Source organism: Tenrec ecaudatus, chromosome 1 (genome assembly GCF_050624435.1).
Source record: "Tenrec ecaudatus isolate mTenEca1 chromosome 1, mTenEca1.hap1, whole genome shotgun sequence".
NCBI lineage: Eukaryota > Metazoa > Chordata > Mammalia > Afrosoricida > Tenrecidae > Tenrec > Tenrec ecaudatus.
Window position 1 is genome coordinate 248,107,864 of NC_134530.1, and position 16,797 is coordinate 248,124,660.

At 45.0% G+C, this 16,797-nt stretch overlaps 1 protein-coding gene across 1 annotated transcript in view; it reads left to right on the forward strand.

Moving 5' to 3' along the window:
* Positions 1–16,797, forward strand: part of DNAH14 (dynein axonemal heavy chain 14) — a 419,312-nt gene that overhangs the window by 338,367 nt on the left and 64,148 nt on the right. Inside the window, exons 65-67 of the mRNA XM_075542667.1 lie at positions 8,993–9,223; positions 9,536–9,657; positions 12,274–12,518. Coding sequence (XP_075398782.1) covers positions 8,993–9,223; positions 9,536–9,657; positions 12,274–12,518 — 598 coding nt within the window. The remainder of the gene's footprint in view (positions 1–8,992; positions 9,224–9,535; positions 9,658–12,273; positions 12,519–16,797) is intronic.

The following is a 16,797-nucleotide window of genomic DNA, read 5'->3' on the forward strand; positions in this document are numbered from 1 at the left end:
GTGGGACGCCTGTGCTGTTTTTGTAAGGATAAAAAAAAATCAATCGATTTTTTAACTCTTCAAAGAATAATTTTAGATTTATCTCTAAATAAGCAAAAAAAATTTCCCAACTCACTGCCATCAAGCTGGGTTTGATTCACCACAACCCAAAAGAACATGGTAGAACTTCCCTGTGGGCTTCCAGAACTACAGCTGTTGACACAAATTGGGAGTTGCATCCTCCTCCTGAGAAGCAGCTGGTGGCTTGGAACTGCCAACCTTGTGGCTAGCATGCAATGTGTAATCCATTATGCCACCAGGGCTCCCGGATAACTCTGTTCCATTGACCGTCCACTAATACGCCTCCGAAGAAAGTGCTGGCTTCCTATTTTCATAATTCTAATTATGAGTTCCACCACTGATCTGTTTGTCATACTGCGGTGTCTTGCATGTCCTGCGATTCTGGGAATTACCACACTGGTATTTCAAATACCAGCAGGGTCACCCACCCATGGGAGAGAGGTTCCGCAGAGCTTCCAGATGAGGGCACGCTAAAACGAAGGATTGACCATTTACTTCTAAAAACTTGCACTGCAAAAACCTGATGCATAAAGAGGAGCATGGTGTGATATCATGATGGAAGATGAGCCCCTTGGGTTGGAAGACACTCAACACGACTAGAGAAGAGCTGCCTCCTTAAGTAGAGTCTCTACTGACATCGATGTGTTGAAGCTGTCAGGACCTTCCTTTGCTGGTGTGACACAACTCGGGATGAGAAAAAACAGGAGCAAACACCCATTAGTGGTCCTTAGAAGGGAGGATGAAGAGACTTTGTCTCGTATGTTGTAGACATAGTACCAGGAGAGACCCGTCCGTGGAGAAGGATGTCATGCTTGGTAAAGAGGACGACCTGCAAAGAGGTGGGTTCACACAGTGGCTAGGAAAACAGGCTCAAATGTAGCAACAACTGTGAGGATAAACCAAAGCATGAAGCAGTCATTACATGCGATATATCATACATACATCGTTTTATAAAGAACACGTCCAAAACATAAAGATAATGAAGACTGGGGATTTTTAGATGGGAGGAAATGTGCTGTAGATGATCTAAAAACAGACAAAATAGATTTTGAAGGCAAAAAATTATTGCCAGAATTAAATAAACCCACTTTACGATAAGAAGTTATTTATTTCCTCAAAAATCAATAATATATCTAAATTTATTTTAACTAAAAGGTAGATGGCCAGGTAGGTAGGTAAACAGATAAATATTGTTGGGTTCACTCTGAGTCATAGAAACTTATATACAACTGAACGAAACAGCGTCCAGTCCTGCATCATCCTCACAGCTTTGATTGAGACCATCGCTGATGCGTTTAGTCGCTCGGGCCCTCTCTGAACAAGCACGTGTTCTCCTCTAGCAATTGGCTCCTCCTGAAGGTGTGTCCAAAGCAGTGAATTGGACAAGGTTCTGTTGTGATCCATGAGGTTTTCATGGGCTGACTCTTCGAAGCAATTCACCAGGCCATTCTCTCTAGATTGTCTTATTTTGCAAGCTCCATTCAAACCTGCCCACTATAGGTAACTCTACTGGTATTGAGACACCATCATCATAGCTGTCAGCCTCATAGCAATATGCAAGTCGTCAAAATACAACAAACAGAGGAGTAAACACCCCAAAAGAAGGAACTACAAGGAAAGTAGACAATCTACAAGCGGAGGGAACATGTATTGGCGCTCGCTGTGACTCATGTTGTTACTTGGTGCTGCCAAGTCATTTGCGACTCTTAGTGTCCCCAGAAGGGAGCACCGCCCTAGCCTGTGCCGTTGTGAGTGTTGTTTGTTTGAGCCCGTGGTGCCGCCACTGTGTCGACCCATCTCCTTGCGTGGCTTCCTTTTTTTCACTGCCCCTCCACTTTATCATAGAAGAAGCATATAAAAATTGGTTAGCAGAAGGAAATGTTGATAAGATCAACTTACACATCCTACTCAGGAACATGGAGAACATTGTCAAAAATCAATTATTAATGGATTACAAATCACGTTCCTACCGAAGCCAAATGACTGAAATCACACAGAGGATGTGACCTGGCCAAAATTCAATTAAGCTAGAAGTCAATAGCTAAAGCTTCTTTGAAATGTCTCATGAGATTTGGGGGGATGTGGAAGTATACTTCTAAACTAACATTAGACGAAGGAGACATTGGAGTTGAAAATATGATGCATTGATGAAAGCATTTCCTTTGAGACCAAGACCTTGACGAAGGATGTTCACTTACAGTCACCTTGTCCTGGAGATCTTAGCACAGTCAGGCAATAAAACAAAATGAAAGATAGTAGTTTGGGGAAAGAAGAAAGAAAAATTTCATTATTTGCAAGTGATATATTATATACTTAGAAAACCCAAAAGAATCTGTAAATACACTGTGAGAATTAATAAAAAGTTAGCATACTTAATGGAATTCAAGTCAGTAAACAAAAATCAATTGCATTTCTTTATACCAGCAGCAAAGTGTGAATTTTTTAAAATACCATTTGTTGCACCATCAAGATGAATCTATCAAAAGATATACATGATTCATATCAACATAATTATAAAATCAATGTTAAAGAACCTAAATAACAGTTTTATACCATGATCAAGGATTTAAAAACTCAATATTCTAAAGTTACTAGTACTTTCCAAATGGATCTATGAATCCATTGTAATCCCATTCAACATCCCTGTCTGTGCGTGTGTGCATGTGTTGTGTGCCTATGGATGTTGCAAACTGACTCTAAAAGTTATATGAAAAGGCAAAGCCTCAAAACAATCAAAGCACTCTTGATTATGACTTAGTGGGGAAACTTTCTATTTAAAATTAAAAGATTTACTTTAAAGCTGCAGTAATCTGGACAATCGTATCAGGACAACTGCCAACCGTGTGTGCCAATGCAAGGGTTAACAGCAAGACCCATTGATAGAATTGAGAGCCAGGAGCAAACCCAAACATACAAGGATAATTGATTGATGTAAAAAAGTGATATTACAGGACAGTGGGCCTGTCTTTACCATAAATGGCACTAGGTAGTCAAACATCCATACAAAATGGAGGGGGAGAGAGAAAGAAACTTGACCATCACTTCAAATCACACACAAAAATTCAAATGCAGATGAATTGTGGATGTAATGAGATATAAAATAATAGAGTATAATTTAGGAAAATGTCTATATTACCCTATTCATATCTATAAATATCTATATTACCCTCTTATTAATAAGATATTTCTTTTTAAAAATCAACCATAAAGAAAAAAATGACAAACTGGAAAACGTAAGCAGACATTAAGAGAATGTAGACAAGTGAACGTGTAAGAGAGGATGTGTGCAGTAAACAGATTGAACAAAGGTCCCAATCCAAAATGTAAAGAAAGTGATTGCTAGTCATAAGCAACACACAAAAATATGGGCCAGAGGCTCAAATGGGCAGCTCACAAAAGAGAATACCCAAAGAGCCAATAAACATATGGAAAGATTTTTATCCTCGTTATTCAACCTGGGATATGCAAATTAAAACCAAAACGAGATAGCACATGCATCTGCCAGATAGACCTGAACATAGAAGACTAACATTGTCAAGAGTTAGGAAGAATGATAGCGAGGACACCCTCTGGAAGTTGTGTTATGTGTTTTTCCATCTTTTGGTATATGTAACCCAGGATTAATGAACCTATAGCAGCAGCAAGTAGAATAGGGGTTTCAGGGGGAGGGGGCGCAGGGGGGTGGATAAATGGAAGACGATGTCAAGGAGTCCCTGTAGAAAAAGAATGTTTGGAAATTGATTGTGGTAGCGATTGTACAATTCTGCTTGACATGATTAAACTATGGAATGATATATGTATTAAATCCCCATTGATAATAAAACTTTTTTAAATAGTCAGGAAGGATGTGGAGTAACAGAATCTTTCATAAATTGCTGATCAGAATGCAAAATTCTGCAATCATTTTAGACTACTGTGATATTAAATTTTTTAAATGCACATATCCTATAATCCAATAATTACAGGTTTTTGCCCATCAAAAATACATGCATAAGTGAATCAATATAAGCATATTCATTGGTATTTATAATGGCAAAAGCATAAAAAATAATAAAAGTCCCCTCAGCAGTAGAATGGATAAACACATCTTGATATATCAATACATAGACTTCTCAACAAGGAGACGGATGAAGCAAAAGGGGATGGATCTATACTGTAAGATTTCATTGACCTGAACTTCAAAACATGGAAAGCTAGACTATAGTGTTTGGGGCAATATAATTAGGTGATAAGACAAAGAGAGGAGTTGACCTTGAAGTGGCCCTCACAGAGGTGGCAGACGCGGGGTGGCCTTAGCTTGGGACCCATGCGCCTGCCAGGAGGGAAGTTTGAAGGCCACCCCACTCCACTCCACATACACACACGCGCATGCACACCACCACCAGATGCACGGCATGCCGCGAGCCAGCACCTCCTCTTCAGGGGCCTCCAGAGAGGCAGCAGGTAGGATGCCTGGCCAGGTTGGGTGTCCCCCAGGAGCTCACAGAAAGGTCAAGGACAAGGCAGGCCTCACAGCAGGCCTCTCTGCCAAGCAGGTTCAGCAAGGCCCAGGAGAAGATTCTGCAGACGTTGGGGAAACCACGGGAACCAAAGGTGAATGGTTTGAAATGAGTGCCAGCATCATGGACCACGGGGAAGAAGGCTGGAAGTTATGCAAGGACCTGAAGAGCTGCCTGGGTTGGTGCTGTCAAAGGAGTGCATGAGGGTTCAACGAGCGTCAGAGCCTGCAGGAGACCTGCTGCAGCCAGGCCAGGAGGAGCTCAAGGCCATCAGAGGGACGAATGCCCTCCTTGGTGAAGACCCTAAAGAGAAGGTAGCTGACCAGGCTGTGAGGAGCATGGGAAATGATGTATCTCAGTTCATGAGCAGAAGGAGAGAATTGCCAAGCGGGTCTGAAACTTGTGGACTGTGACAGGAAGCTGTGCAGAATGCCGAGAAGAAAGATGGGGTGCAGGCTGCCAAGGCACAAGAAGAGTTCAATAAATCCTGATTAGTATTTGGAGACCTCAACCAGGAACTGCTGGAGAACTGCCTAATCTTTGTAACAGTCACATTGGCTGTGATGTGACCATCTTCCAAAATACTTCCGACCTGAGAGGTGTTCTCTACGCAGAAGTAAGCAAGCTCCAGCAGTCTCTACGAGGTGATGAGCAAACTGCAGAAGCGCCCTTCCGACAAGGTCTTTGTGGTGAAGGGCCTCGCAAGCAGCCGCGAGCTTCCTTTAGCCATCTCTTCCCCGGTTCAAACGCATGCCCCCTCCAGTTCTGTCCCCTCTACTACCAGCCCCTCTGTGTTTTCCTTGAAGAATAACGGGGAATCTGAAGAATTAAACCAAAGAAGTGAGCTGTTCTCTTGAGAACCTCAGTAGGCCTCCTCCACCCAGAACCACTCAGAGCCCCAGGCTTTCCTCAGGGAGCACACCCGCCAGCAGGACTGCCCTCTAGGGGGTTCACCCACCAGCCCCAGGGCCTCCTTGGCGACTGAGACGACTCCCAGTTCTAGGGCTTCTACGCAGGCATCTCCTGACCCAGAGCCACTAGAGAAGCCCAAGAGCCCTCCTGAGGCCCTCGAAGAGGAAGTCACTCACAGTCTGGAACCAGAAGAACTTCCCACTTCTGCCTTGATAACCTCTTGAGTTCTTCCCAAGCCGGTGAGCCAGGGGAGATGGAAAACAAAGAAGAGACCTGTGGGTGCCCCTCAGCTGATTTCCCTGAGGACCAAGGTCCTCTGTGTCCAGACTGCGACTGATGGGCAGAGCAGCATCCACAAATCAAAAGCACAACGCTGAAGAGAAACCGCCAAGATACCCCACTCAGCGGCCCAGAGAAACTTCCCCGCAGGCCTTTGGGATCATCCGATGGTCAGGAGGACATTAGACCCAGGACGTGCTCCTACATTCACAGTGAGTATAAGTACTGTTGGGCATCTCTGAAAACCTAGCATTACCAGAGACAGAAGGACTTACGGACGGAGGGAAGGAGGAAGGCCTGGGAGAACAGAAGGTTAGTCTCAGGAATATTTAATGCAGTTCTTACATTTGTTTGAACAGTAAGACTGTGTGTGTGTGTGTGTGTGTGTGTGTGTGTGTGTGTGTGTGTGTAATGGGATGGTAATAATTATAAAAGAAAACAAGCAAGTCCTCCCTCAATGCAAGAACACTTTGTTCTAATAATCTGGCATTCGGAGATGCTCACCCTCCCAACATGATCGCTGAAGACAAATAGGTGCATAAGTAAATGTGGTCAAGAAAGCTGATGGTGCCCAGCTAGGCTTGAAGATAAACAAGCAGCCATCTAGCTGAGAGGCAACAAAGCCCACATGGAAGAAGCACACTGACCATGAAGTGTCGATGGGGTCAGGTATCAGGCATCAAAGACCCAGAACAAAATATTGTGTCAATGTGAATGGTGAGTGGAGTGTGGAATGGAAGCCCAAAGCCAATCTGTAGGCAATCAGACATTCCCTTACAGAAGGGTTGCGGGGAGAAGACAGGCCAGTCAGGGTGCAGGGTAGCACTGATGAAACATACCCCTTTCCTCTAGTTCTTTAATGCTTCCTCCCCACCCAGTATCATGACCCTAATTCTACCTTACAAATCGGGCTAGACCCGAGCATGTACATGGGTACAGATATGAACTGGAAACACAGGGAATCCAGGACAGATAAACTCCTCAGGACCAATCATGAGAGTAGCCATACCAAAGGATAAGGGGCAGGTGGATATAGAAAAGGGGAAACCAATTACAATGATCTACATATAATCCCTCCCAGGGGGGAGGACAACATAAAAGTAGGTGAAGGGAGACATCAGTCAGTGTAAGACATGAAAAAATAATCATAATTTATAAATTACCAAGGGTTTATGAGGGAAGGAGGGGAAAATGAGAAGCTGATACCAAGGGCTCAAGTAGAAAGAAAATGTTTTGAAAGTGATGATGGCAGCAAATGTATAAATGTGCTTGACCTAATGAATGGATGGATGGATTGTGATAAGAGCTGTATGCGCCCCCAATAAAATGATTTTTTTAAAAAGCCTTGTCCACACAAAGAAGGTAACCACACACACAGAGGAGGGTGAACAGCCTTTGATTGTCACTTGTTTTGCAAGACTTAAAGCTCAAACAAACAAATAAAGCCGGATCGATCAAAAAAGACCAAACAAATGAAGATCAGGAGATGGATTACCATTTGGAAATAATAACGCTGATTAACTATTAAGCTCGGGTGTATTTCTCCCAGCCCCCTGGCTCCCATCTTCTTTGTCCTGACTCAAATGCAATCTACACTCCAGTCAACAGAAATACTTGGGTTTTCAAAGGTTTATCATCATAACTAACTTTTAGGCTAAATTCGATAGCATGAAGTTCCGCGTAAGCTGAAACAGAAAATGTTTTCCTCTGTTCTAAAGCTAAAACATTCTTCATGTATTCTGCCTTTGCCTGGAGAGGTCCCTGCTGCCTTTGGCAGGAATATTCCCTGATGTTCTTCTCTCCCGTCGTGGGTCTCCCTGGCCTTTTTCTCCCGAAGTGCCGATTTGACACTGGGAGGAAGAAGCAGGCAAAGAGAAGCCGTGTAAAGAATTACATGCATATCACAGTTGAAGGAACCCAGAATCAAGCCCTTATACTCACAGGGAAGACCCTCGCCACGTCATTTCATTTTTAGAACATGCTCCTCATTCTTGTGCTCAGTATTAGCAGCTTCCATTTCCCTCCTGCTCCCCCGCCAGAACCCTCAGAAACGCTTCAGCCAGCTGCTGTCGCTACAGATTTACCTCTCCTGGATTTCATATAGAGAAAACTATGCCAAAGCAAAAGCACCACCAACAATAACAAAATAGAGAAGAGAATTATCTCAATCCAAAGAAAGCAGGAAATAATCAAAACAAGAACAAATCTAAAATGGGCAAAAGAGAAAAAAATGATAAAATGTTCAGACCTAACTGTGTCTGCATTAATCCACTTCCCAATGGCCTCTCTCTGAAGACAAGGCTGTCCAATCTCTGGGCAATACTCAGAGGGAGTTCAATGGAGGCTTCACCCACAAGGGGACTCAGCCGATGGATTCGGGGCATTCACTGTCATCCGAAGCCCTCTGCAAGGTGAGCACTAGCATTTACGCTCGCCTACAATTCCAGCCTCCGACCTTGGGCTTCATTAGCTACCATCCTTGGATCACATAGGCTGGTGTGCTGCTTCCATGTGGCTGTAGTTGACAACTCACTTAGATTCTGTTTCTTCTGATAGCCGGGCACCGTCGGATGTCTTCCCCACACTTCGCCATCGTATCCACCTCTTCCATAATCCCTTCCCAAATGGGAAGTATGGAGCAGGGCCACAGACGAAGAACTGATTGCGATTGGGTTAGAGCTTACCCCTCACTGCTTTTAGCCTCGGCGCCTCCATCTCAATCTGGAGGGTGGTTAGAGGAATTTAATAGGCAAGGTGTATGTGCTTGGCAGATAGTGCTCGATAGAGTAGCCATCAATTTAGTTGCATACTTCTATATTGTTGCATGGACAAGGTACCAGGGGGCTTTAAAAATGTTGTGGGAGATTCCATTGTCTTTTCATTTCATTTGCCCACCAACTTCTCAAAGCGCCCCTCGTATGTGTACCTGTTCTTGCCATTAAAGTCCTTGTAAACAGGTACCTTACTAGGATTGTTTCTTTCTTTTCTATCTCCCACAGCATCTTTGTTGTAATGGGCATTCTAAATACCCCGCCTGATGGACAAAATGCATACGTAATTTAATGATGGACTAGTCACCTGACCAAAAAGAAGGGTTGTTTTTTTTCCCTGTGCAGGTGCTTTTACATTGTTAACTCTCTCTGTCCTTTCGGAGGTACATCATTCTCTAAAGTTTCTCTTTAGACAGTGCACGCTGTCAAGAAGCGTGTGGACTTGTCCAAGCGCGGATGTTTTCATTCCAGATCCTGCAGTGGCACAGCCAGGGGCTGCCTCTGGGTAAGTACTCAGCAGAGAATGCCATCCTGATCAAGAATGGCCAGCAGTGGCCCCTGCTGATCGACCCGCATAAGCAAGCCCATAACTGGATCCGTCAGATGGAAGGGTCCAGACTGCAGGAAGTCTCCACCAAGGACAGCAATTACATTAAGAAAATTGAAAACGCAATGAAAACAGGAAGGACTGTCCTCTTGCAGGTATTTGAGCAATATCACCTAACCCCCTGAACCCATGCAGCCATGAGTATATTGTATGCGCTCAGCCCAAAGAATATAAATCTTAAGTGACAGATGACTGTAAGGGCAAGAATAATAAGTAAAGTCGTCTTCATGTTAAATTCTCTCGGGGCTGCCATTCGCGGTGTCCAGAGTTGTGACGAGCTGTAAGTTCCCGCCACGCAGTGTCTTTTCAACTGTACTGCCCTTGTTGCACCAAGACATCACTCCAAAACGCCACTCAGGTGACGTTTGAAAAATGTCACGTCTGCTGGGTTTGGTTTTGTTTTCCAGAACCTCCCTGAAACGTTAGCGCCGAGTTTAAAGGCAATTTTAAGGAAAGCAATCTATAAGAAAAGAGGACAATATTTCATAAGGATTAATGACTCCGAGACTGAATACAATTCTGAATTCAGGTAATATCGCACATTGAAACTGAGTAAACGCTCTGTATTTTTAAGGTATCGGAGACCCCCTCTTTGGGTCCTGCACTTCTGTGACCTACGCTCCTGTCGGAAGAAAAAGTGAGGTAGCATTTGAAGGCCCTTGTTAATCTTCGGTTGCTGATCACATTCCGGGTGCAGAACAAAGAGTAGAATTGTTATGTAGCAAGTCATCCCTAGTCAGGATTTCTCCAACTGTGCCCCACGAACTGCTAGGCGGTCCATCAAGAGTCTTCAGGGCGAGGGGTTGGCACCACCTTTACCCGGAAAAATTCTGTTCCTGCTGTTTGCCTAATATTTTAGGGAGAGGAGATAGGAATAGTTTCTGCTACTTAAAAAAAAACAACCATGTTTGTTATCTAAAGCAAAAAAGATAAGCGTTTGCAGAGGGAGATCTGAGAAATATTGTATCCATGTTCCCAGGAGTTGCGGACTTTCTGGACACTGATTCCCATCAGCCAGCCTCACAAAGAACATTTCGATAGTCTAAGACCTAGCTGCCACCAGAATCTCTCCCAAAGGAACAAGACATTTAAAAGGACTGGTCATGGACATTCTTCCAGTGGGAAGGGCGAAGGGACAGTCTGCTGGTTATCAGGAAATGGCGGGGCCAGCGGGTAATCGGCCAGGGCAGTTAGAACCGTGAAGGGCACTGTTTCAGAAAGAAGATTTGGTGGCCTCCTGGTCACTTTCTGGCCATGTGTCTGGGCAAGCTCTTTGGACCTTAGAAACCATGCCTTTCTTGGGCTGCTGTGTCACGCAGTGGTGGCTTACACGGGACAGAGCTGGCAGCTCTACTGGTGGTATTTCAAATAGACTCACTCAAGGTAAAAAGGTTTCAATGGAGCTTCCAGACCAAGGTAGGCTAGGAAGAAAGTCCTGGTGAATAAGTTCTAGAAATTATCCATTGAAAACCTTAGGGATCACAACAAAAAGAGCTGCCCAACTGACACGTTTCACATTCATCTCTAGAAAGTACTAACCGATAACAACGAGCCCAAGAGAGAAGAAAGGGCTCTCAGTTGGATTGAGGTGGTGACTGTACTTGGATTGTGGTGGTGACTGTACTTGGATTGTGGTGGTGGCTGTACTTGGATTGTGGTGGTGACTGTACTTGGATTGTGGTGGTGGCTGTACTTGGATTGTGGTGGTGGCTATACTTGGATTGTGGTGGTGGCTGTACTTGGATTGTGGTGGTGACTGTACTTGGATTGTGGTGGTGACTGTACTTGAATTGTGGTGGTGAGTGTACTTGGATTTTGGTGGTCCCTGTACTTGGATTGTGGTGATCCCTGTACTTGGATTGTGGTGGTGACTGTACTTGGATTGTGGTGGTGACTGTACTTGGATTGTGGTAGTGACTGTACTTGAATTGTGGTGGTGAGTGTACTTGGATTTTGGTGGTCCCTGTACTTGGATTGTGGTGGTGACTGTACTTGGATTGTGGTAGTGACTGTACTTGGATTTTGGTGGTGACTGTACTTGGATTGTGGTGGTGACTGTACTTGGATTGTGGTGGTGACCGTACAACTTTTTAATGATCAAACTCTTGAGTTGCCGGATATACTAATTATATGCCAATAGAACTGTCTTCAAAAAAGAATATGGGTTCAGAAAGGACAGAGATGGAGGGGGAGGCGCAGGAGGTCTAAGGAACGAGGGAGGAGCTTTCACATATTTGCGTATTCTGAGCTGAGGTGGCAGACCCTGCCTCCTGCCGTGGAAACTCTGGGGCGTGGCGAGGAGATACTATAGGAAAATTAAAAAGGAAGCACTGATGAATAGAGGAAGACTATGTTTGGGGAAGGATAGATCCAAAGACAAAGAGGGAGATGGACCTTTGATGAGACAGCTTGGCACACTGGTGGCAGCATGGAACTGTACACCATGCCACTGAGAGGGAGGATGACACAGGGCCAGGCAGTCTCATCGGTTGTACTTAAAGTCTTCATGAGTCGGAGTCCACTTGCTGGCAGCTAACAGCAACATGAGGGCTGGGCGGTGCACGTGGTTAACACGCCGACTCCTAAAGGACAGGCTGGCGATTCAAGTCCACCCAAAGGGAGCTCAGCGGAAAGGCCTGCAGTCTACTTCCAATATGTTGCCATTGAAAGCTCATATCGAGACTGAATACAATTCTGAATTCCCAGCGCAGTGCTGTTGCAACCCATTGGGAAGTCGTCCGTCTGAGGGTCTCCCTGGCACGGCGCGACTGCAAGGCGCCATTCTCTCTCACTTTGGAGTTTTCTGTGCATTTGACCACCTGTAACCTGCTTCCGTCCTTGCCCCCTCACCTCCCTAGGCTCTGCTCAAGACAAGGGCTAGAGGTGTCACGTTAAAAATGATTGTTTGCCGTTTTTCTTTGTCTTTGTACTTGGGCATAATTAAGTAGGTCAAGTATACATGAACAAAATTTATGGTTGCATTTTTAAAGTATGAAATAGCAACTGTATTCACATAATATAAATCCATAACCTACTTTGTGTGCAAGGCTGGATAACATTTACCATACACGTCAAGGAAAAATAAATTTTCTATTATTTAAACAAATGTTTTCCTCAAGTAACTGTTGACTTTTTCATGTTTTAGGTTATACATATCTACAGAAATAGCCAATCCTCATTTTCTTCCATCAGTTTATAACTTCGTTACCATGATCAACTTCACGGTAACATTCCAAGGTTTGCAAGATCAACTCTTATCGACGGTAGTAATGCATGAGGTCCCTCACTTGGAAGACCAGCGCTTCCACTTGTTGGAGAGTATCTCCCACGATGATGTGATTCTTGAAGAACTCAAGGAAAAAACATTAAACTTACTGCAGAAGACACAAGGTAAGCCAAGGTCTTAGATCGTAACAGTGGAACTCAGCTTATCTGGAAAACACAGAATAAAAAGTTTATACGACACATTCTGGAGAACAGATCTCCATTTCCACCGGATGACTAACTAGTGGAGGTGAACCTCTCCGTTTCTGATACTAAAGCCTTGTAAATGTTTGTTTCTCGATTCCCATCTCTGTCTGAGGACATGTGCATGCCATGGGTCGTTGGCCGTCAGTGAGTGTATTAGAACTCATGTGTTACTGCTAGGTGCCCTTAAGATGGCACACGGAACAAACCGCTGGCCAGCGCTGTGCCGTCCTCACAAGTGTCATGCTTGAGCCCACTGCTGTAGCCACCGTGGCCATCCACGGTGTGTCCAAACTGCAGATCTTTACAGAGAACGATAACCTTGTCTTTATCCTGCTGAACTACTGATAGGTTTGAACCGAAAACCTGTGGTTAGCAATCCAGTGGTCGCCTGAGAATACCTCAAGATTTCAGTCAAATCTCGCTGCCATGGAGTTCAGCGCATGGTGACCCTATGGGGTGGAGCAGAACTGCCCTGTGGGCTTCCAAGACCGTAATTCTTTGCAAAGCTGGAAAGCCCCCTCCTTCCCCCTCGGAGCAGGTTTAAACTGCTGTCATTGGCCGTAAGCAGCCCAGTGCACAGCCACCAGGACTCCTGGACATTACAATGCAGAATTTAGGTTATCCCCAAAGATTAGGCTGGAATCATGGACAGATATGATAGTAGGGCTCCACCCAGTGACTTGATGTCCTCCATTGAAACATACTACTTCTTAAAAATAGCAGTTGTGGTTATCTCACTCTCTCACTCGCTCTCTCACTCACTCACTCTCACTCTCTCACTCTCATTCATTCTCTCACTCACTCACTCACTCTCACTCTCACTCACTCTCTCTCACTCTCTCACTCACTCACTCACTCTCTCACTCATTCACTAACTCTCTCACTCAGTCACTCTCGCTCACTCACTCTCACTCTCACTCACTCACTCTCTCACTCATTCTCACTCACTCTCACTCACACTCACTCACTCTCACTCACTCTCACTCTCGCTCACTCACTCTCACGCTCACTCACTCACTCACTCTCTCACTCACTCTCACTCACACTCACTCACTCTCACTCACTCTCACTCTCGCTCACTCACTCTCACACTCACTCACTCACTCACTCTCTCACTCACTCTCACTCACTCACTCTCTCACTATCACTCACTCTCACTCTCACTCACTCTCTCACGCTCTCACGCACTCTCTCACTCACTCACTCACTCACTCTCTCACTCACTCTCACTCACACTCACTCACTCTCACACTCACTCTCGCTCACTCACTCTCACGCTCACTCACTCACTCTCTCACTCACTCTCACTCACACTCACTCACTCTCACTCACTCTCACTCTCGCTCACTCACTCTCACACTCACTCACTCACTCTCTCACTCACTCTCACTCACTCACTCTCTCACTATCACTCACTCTCACTCTCACTCACTCTCTCACGCTCTCACGCACTCTCTCACTCACTCACTCACTCACTCTCTCACTCACTCTCACTCACACTCACTCACTCTCACTCACTCTCACTCTCGCTCACTCACTCTCACACTCACTCACTCACTCACTCTCTCACTCACTCTCACTCACTCACTCTCTCACTATCACTCACTCTCACTCTCACTCACTCTCTCACGCTCTCACGCACTCTCTCACTCACTCACTCACTCACTCTCACTCACTCTCACTCACTCTCTCACTCATTCTCTCTCACTCATTCTCTCTCACTCTCTCACTCTCTCACTCACTCTCTCACTCATTCACTCACTCTCACTCACTCTCGCTCACTCTCACTCTCTCACTCACTCTCTCATTCTCACTCACTCTCTCACTCTCTCACTCTCATTCATTCTCTCACTCATTCTCACTCTCTCACTCACTCTCACTTTCACTCTCACTCACCCTCTCACTCTGACTCACTCACTCTCACTCACTCACTCTCACTCACTCACTCTATCACTCTCTCACTCACTCTCTTACTCTAATTCATTCTCTCACACTCTCACTCTCTCTCACTCTCATTCATTCTCTCACTCTCACTCACTCTCTCTCTCACTCACTCTCTTACTCTAATTCATTCTCTCACTCAGTCACTCTCTCACTCACTCACTCTCTCACTCTCTCACTCTCATTCATTCTCTCACTCTCTCACTCTCTCACTCACTTACTCACTCTCTCACTCTCACTCACTCTCTCACTCTCATTCATTCTCTCACTCTCACTCACTCACTCTCACTCTCTCACTCACTCTCTCACTCTCTTACTCACTCACTCACTCTCTCACTCATTCACTCACTCTCACTCACTCTCACTTACTCTCACTCACTCTCACTCTCTCACTCACTCTCTCACTCTCTTACTCACTCACTCACTCTCTCACTCATTCACTCACTCTCACTCATTCTCACTTACTCTCACTCACTCACTCTCACTCACTCACTCTCTCACTCTCTCACTCACTCTCACTCACTCACTCACTCTCGCTCACTCACTCTCACTCTCTCTCACTCTCTCACTCACTCTCACTCACTCTCTCACTCTCATTCATTCTCTCACTCTCATTCACTCACTCTCACTCTCTCACTCACTCATTCTCTCACTCTCTCACTCTCACTCACTCTCTCACTCTCACTCACTCTCTCACTCTCACTCACTCTCTCACTCTCATTCACTCTCTCACTCTCTCACTCACTCACTCTCACTTTCTCACTCATTCACTCTCTCACTCTCACTCACTCTCTCACTCTCATTCATTCTCTCACTCTCTCACTCACTCTCACTCTCACTCATTCTCTCACTCTCTCACTCACTCACTTACTCTCTCACTAAAAAAAACAGCAGTTGTTAGGGCCCAACTTATAGCAACCTTATGTACAACAGAACAAAATGCTCCCCAGTCCTTTGCCATTTTCCCAAGGGTTGCTATGTTTGAGCCCTGATACATGAATCTTTCAGTCGCTGTGTCCGTCCATCTCACTGATGGTCTTCCTGCTGTTTGCCTGCCCCCCCACCTTGTCCAGCATGATGTCCTTTTCTAGGGCCCAGTCTTTGAACATTACATGTTCAAAGTCTCACCCTCCTCCATCCGAAGGAGCACACTGGCTGTACCTCTTCCAAGGCGGATCTGTTTGTTCTGGAAGTCCATGGAGCTTTCAGTATTCTTTACCAGCACCGTCATTCAAGTTCATCCGTTATTCTGCAGTCCTCCTTAGTCATTACCCAGCTTTCGCGGGCATATGATGCAAGTGAAAATACCATGGACTGGGTCAGGTGTTCCTTAGTCCATGTGGCACCTTTGCTCTGTAACCCTAATCATTGATCTTATGAAGCAGTTTTCTTTTTTTTTTTTCCATTTTCTTTTTTTTTTAATTTTTTAAAAATTTTAACAATTAGGGGCTCATACAATTCTTATCACAGTTCATACATATACATACATCAATTGTATAAAGCACATCTGTACAGTCCCTGCCCTAATCATTTTTGTCTCCTCTTTTCTATTTTTACATTTTATTAGGGACCCATACAACTCTTATCACCATCCATACATATACATACATCAATTGTATAAAGCACATCCATACATTCCCTGCCCCAATCATTCTCAAAGCATTTGCTCTCCACTTAAGCCCCTTGCATCAGGTCCTCTTTATTTTTTCCCCTCCCTCCCCTTTCCCCCCTCCCTCATGTGCCCTTGGTAATTTATACCTCGTTATTTTGTCATATCTTGCCCTATCCGGAGTCTCCCTTCCCCCCTTCTCTGCTGTCCCTCTCCCAGGGAAGAGGTCACATGTGGATCCTTGTAATCAGTTCCCCCCTTCCAACCCACTCCCCCTCCACTCTCCCAGCATCGCCCCTCATACCCTTGGTCCTGAAGGTATCATCCACCCTGGATTCCCTGTACCTCCAGCCCTCATATGTACCAGTGTACAGCCTCTGCCCTATCCAGTCCTGCAAGGTAGAATTCAGATCATGGTAGTTGGGGGGAGGAAGAATCCAGGATCTGGGGGAAAGCTGTGTTCTTCATCGGTACTACCTCGCACCCTAATTAACCCATCTCCTCTCCTAAACCCCTCTATGAGGGGATCTCCATTGGCCGACACTTGGGCCTTGGGTCTCTACTCTGCACTTCCCCCTTATTTAATATGATATATATATACATATACATATACACATATATACACACTTATATCGTTGTTTTTTTTGC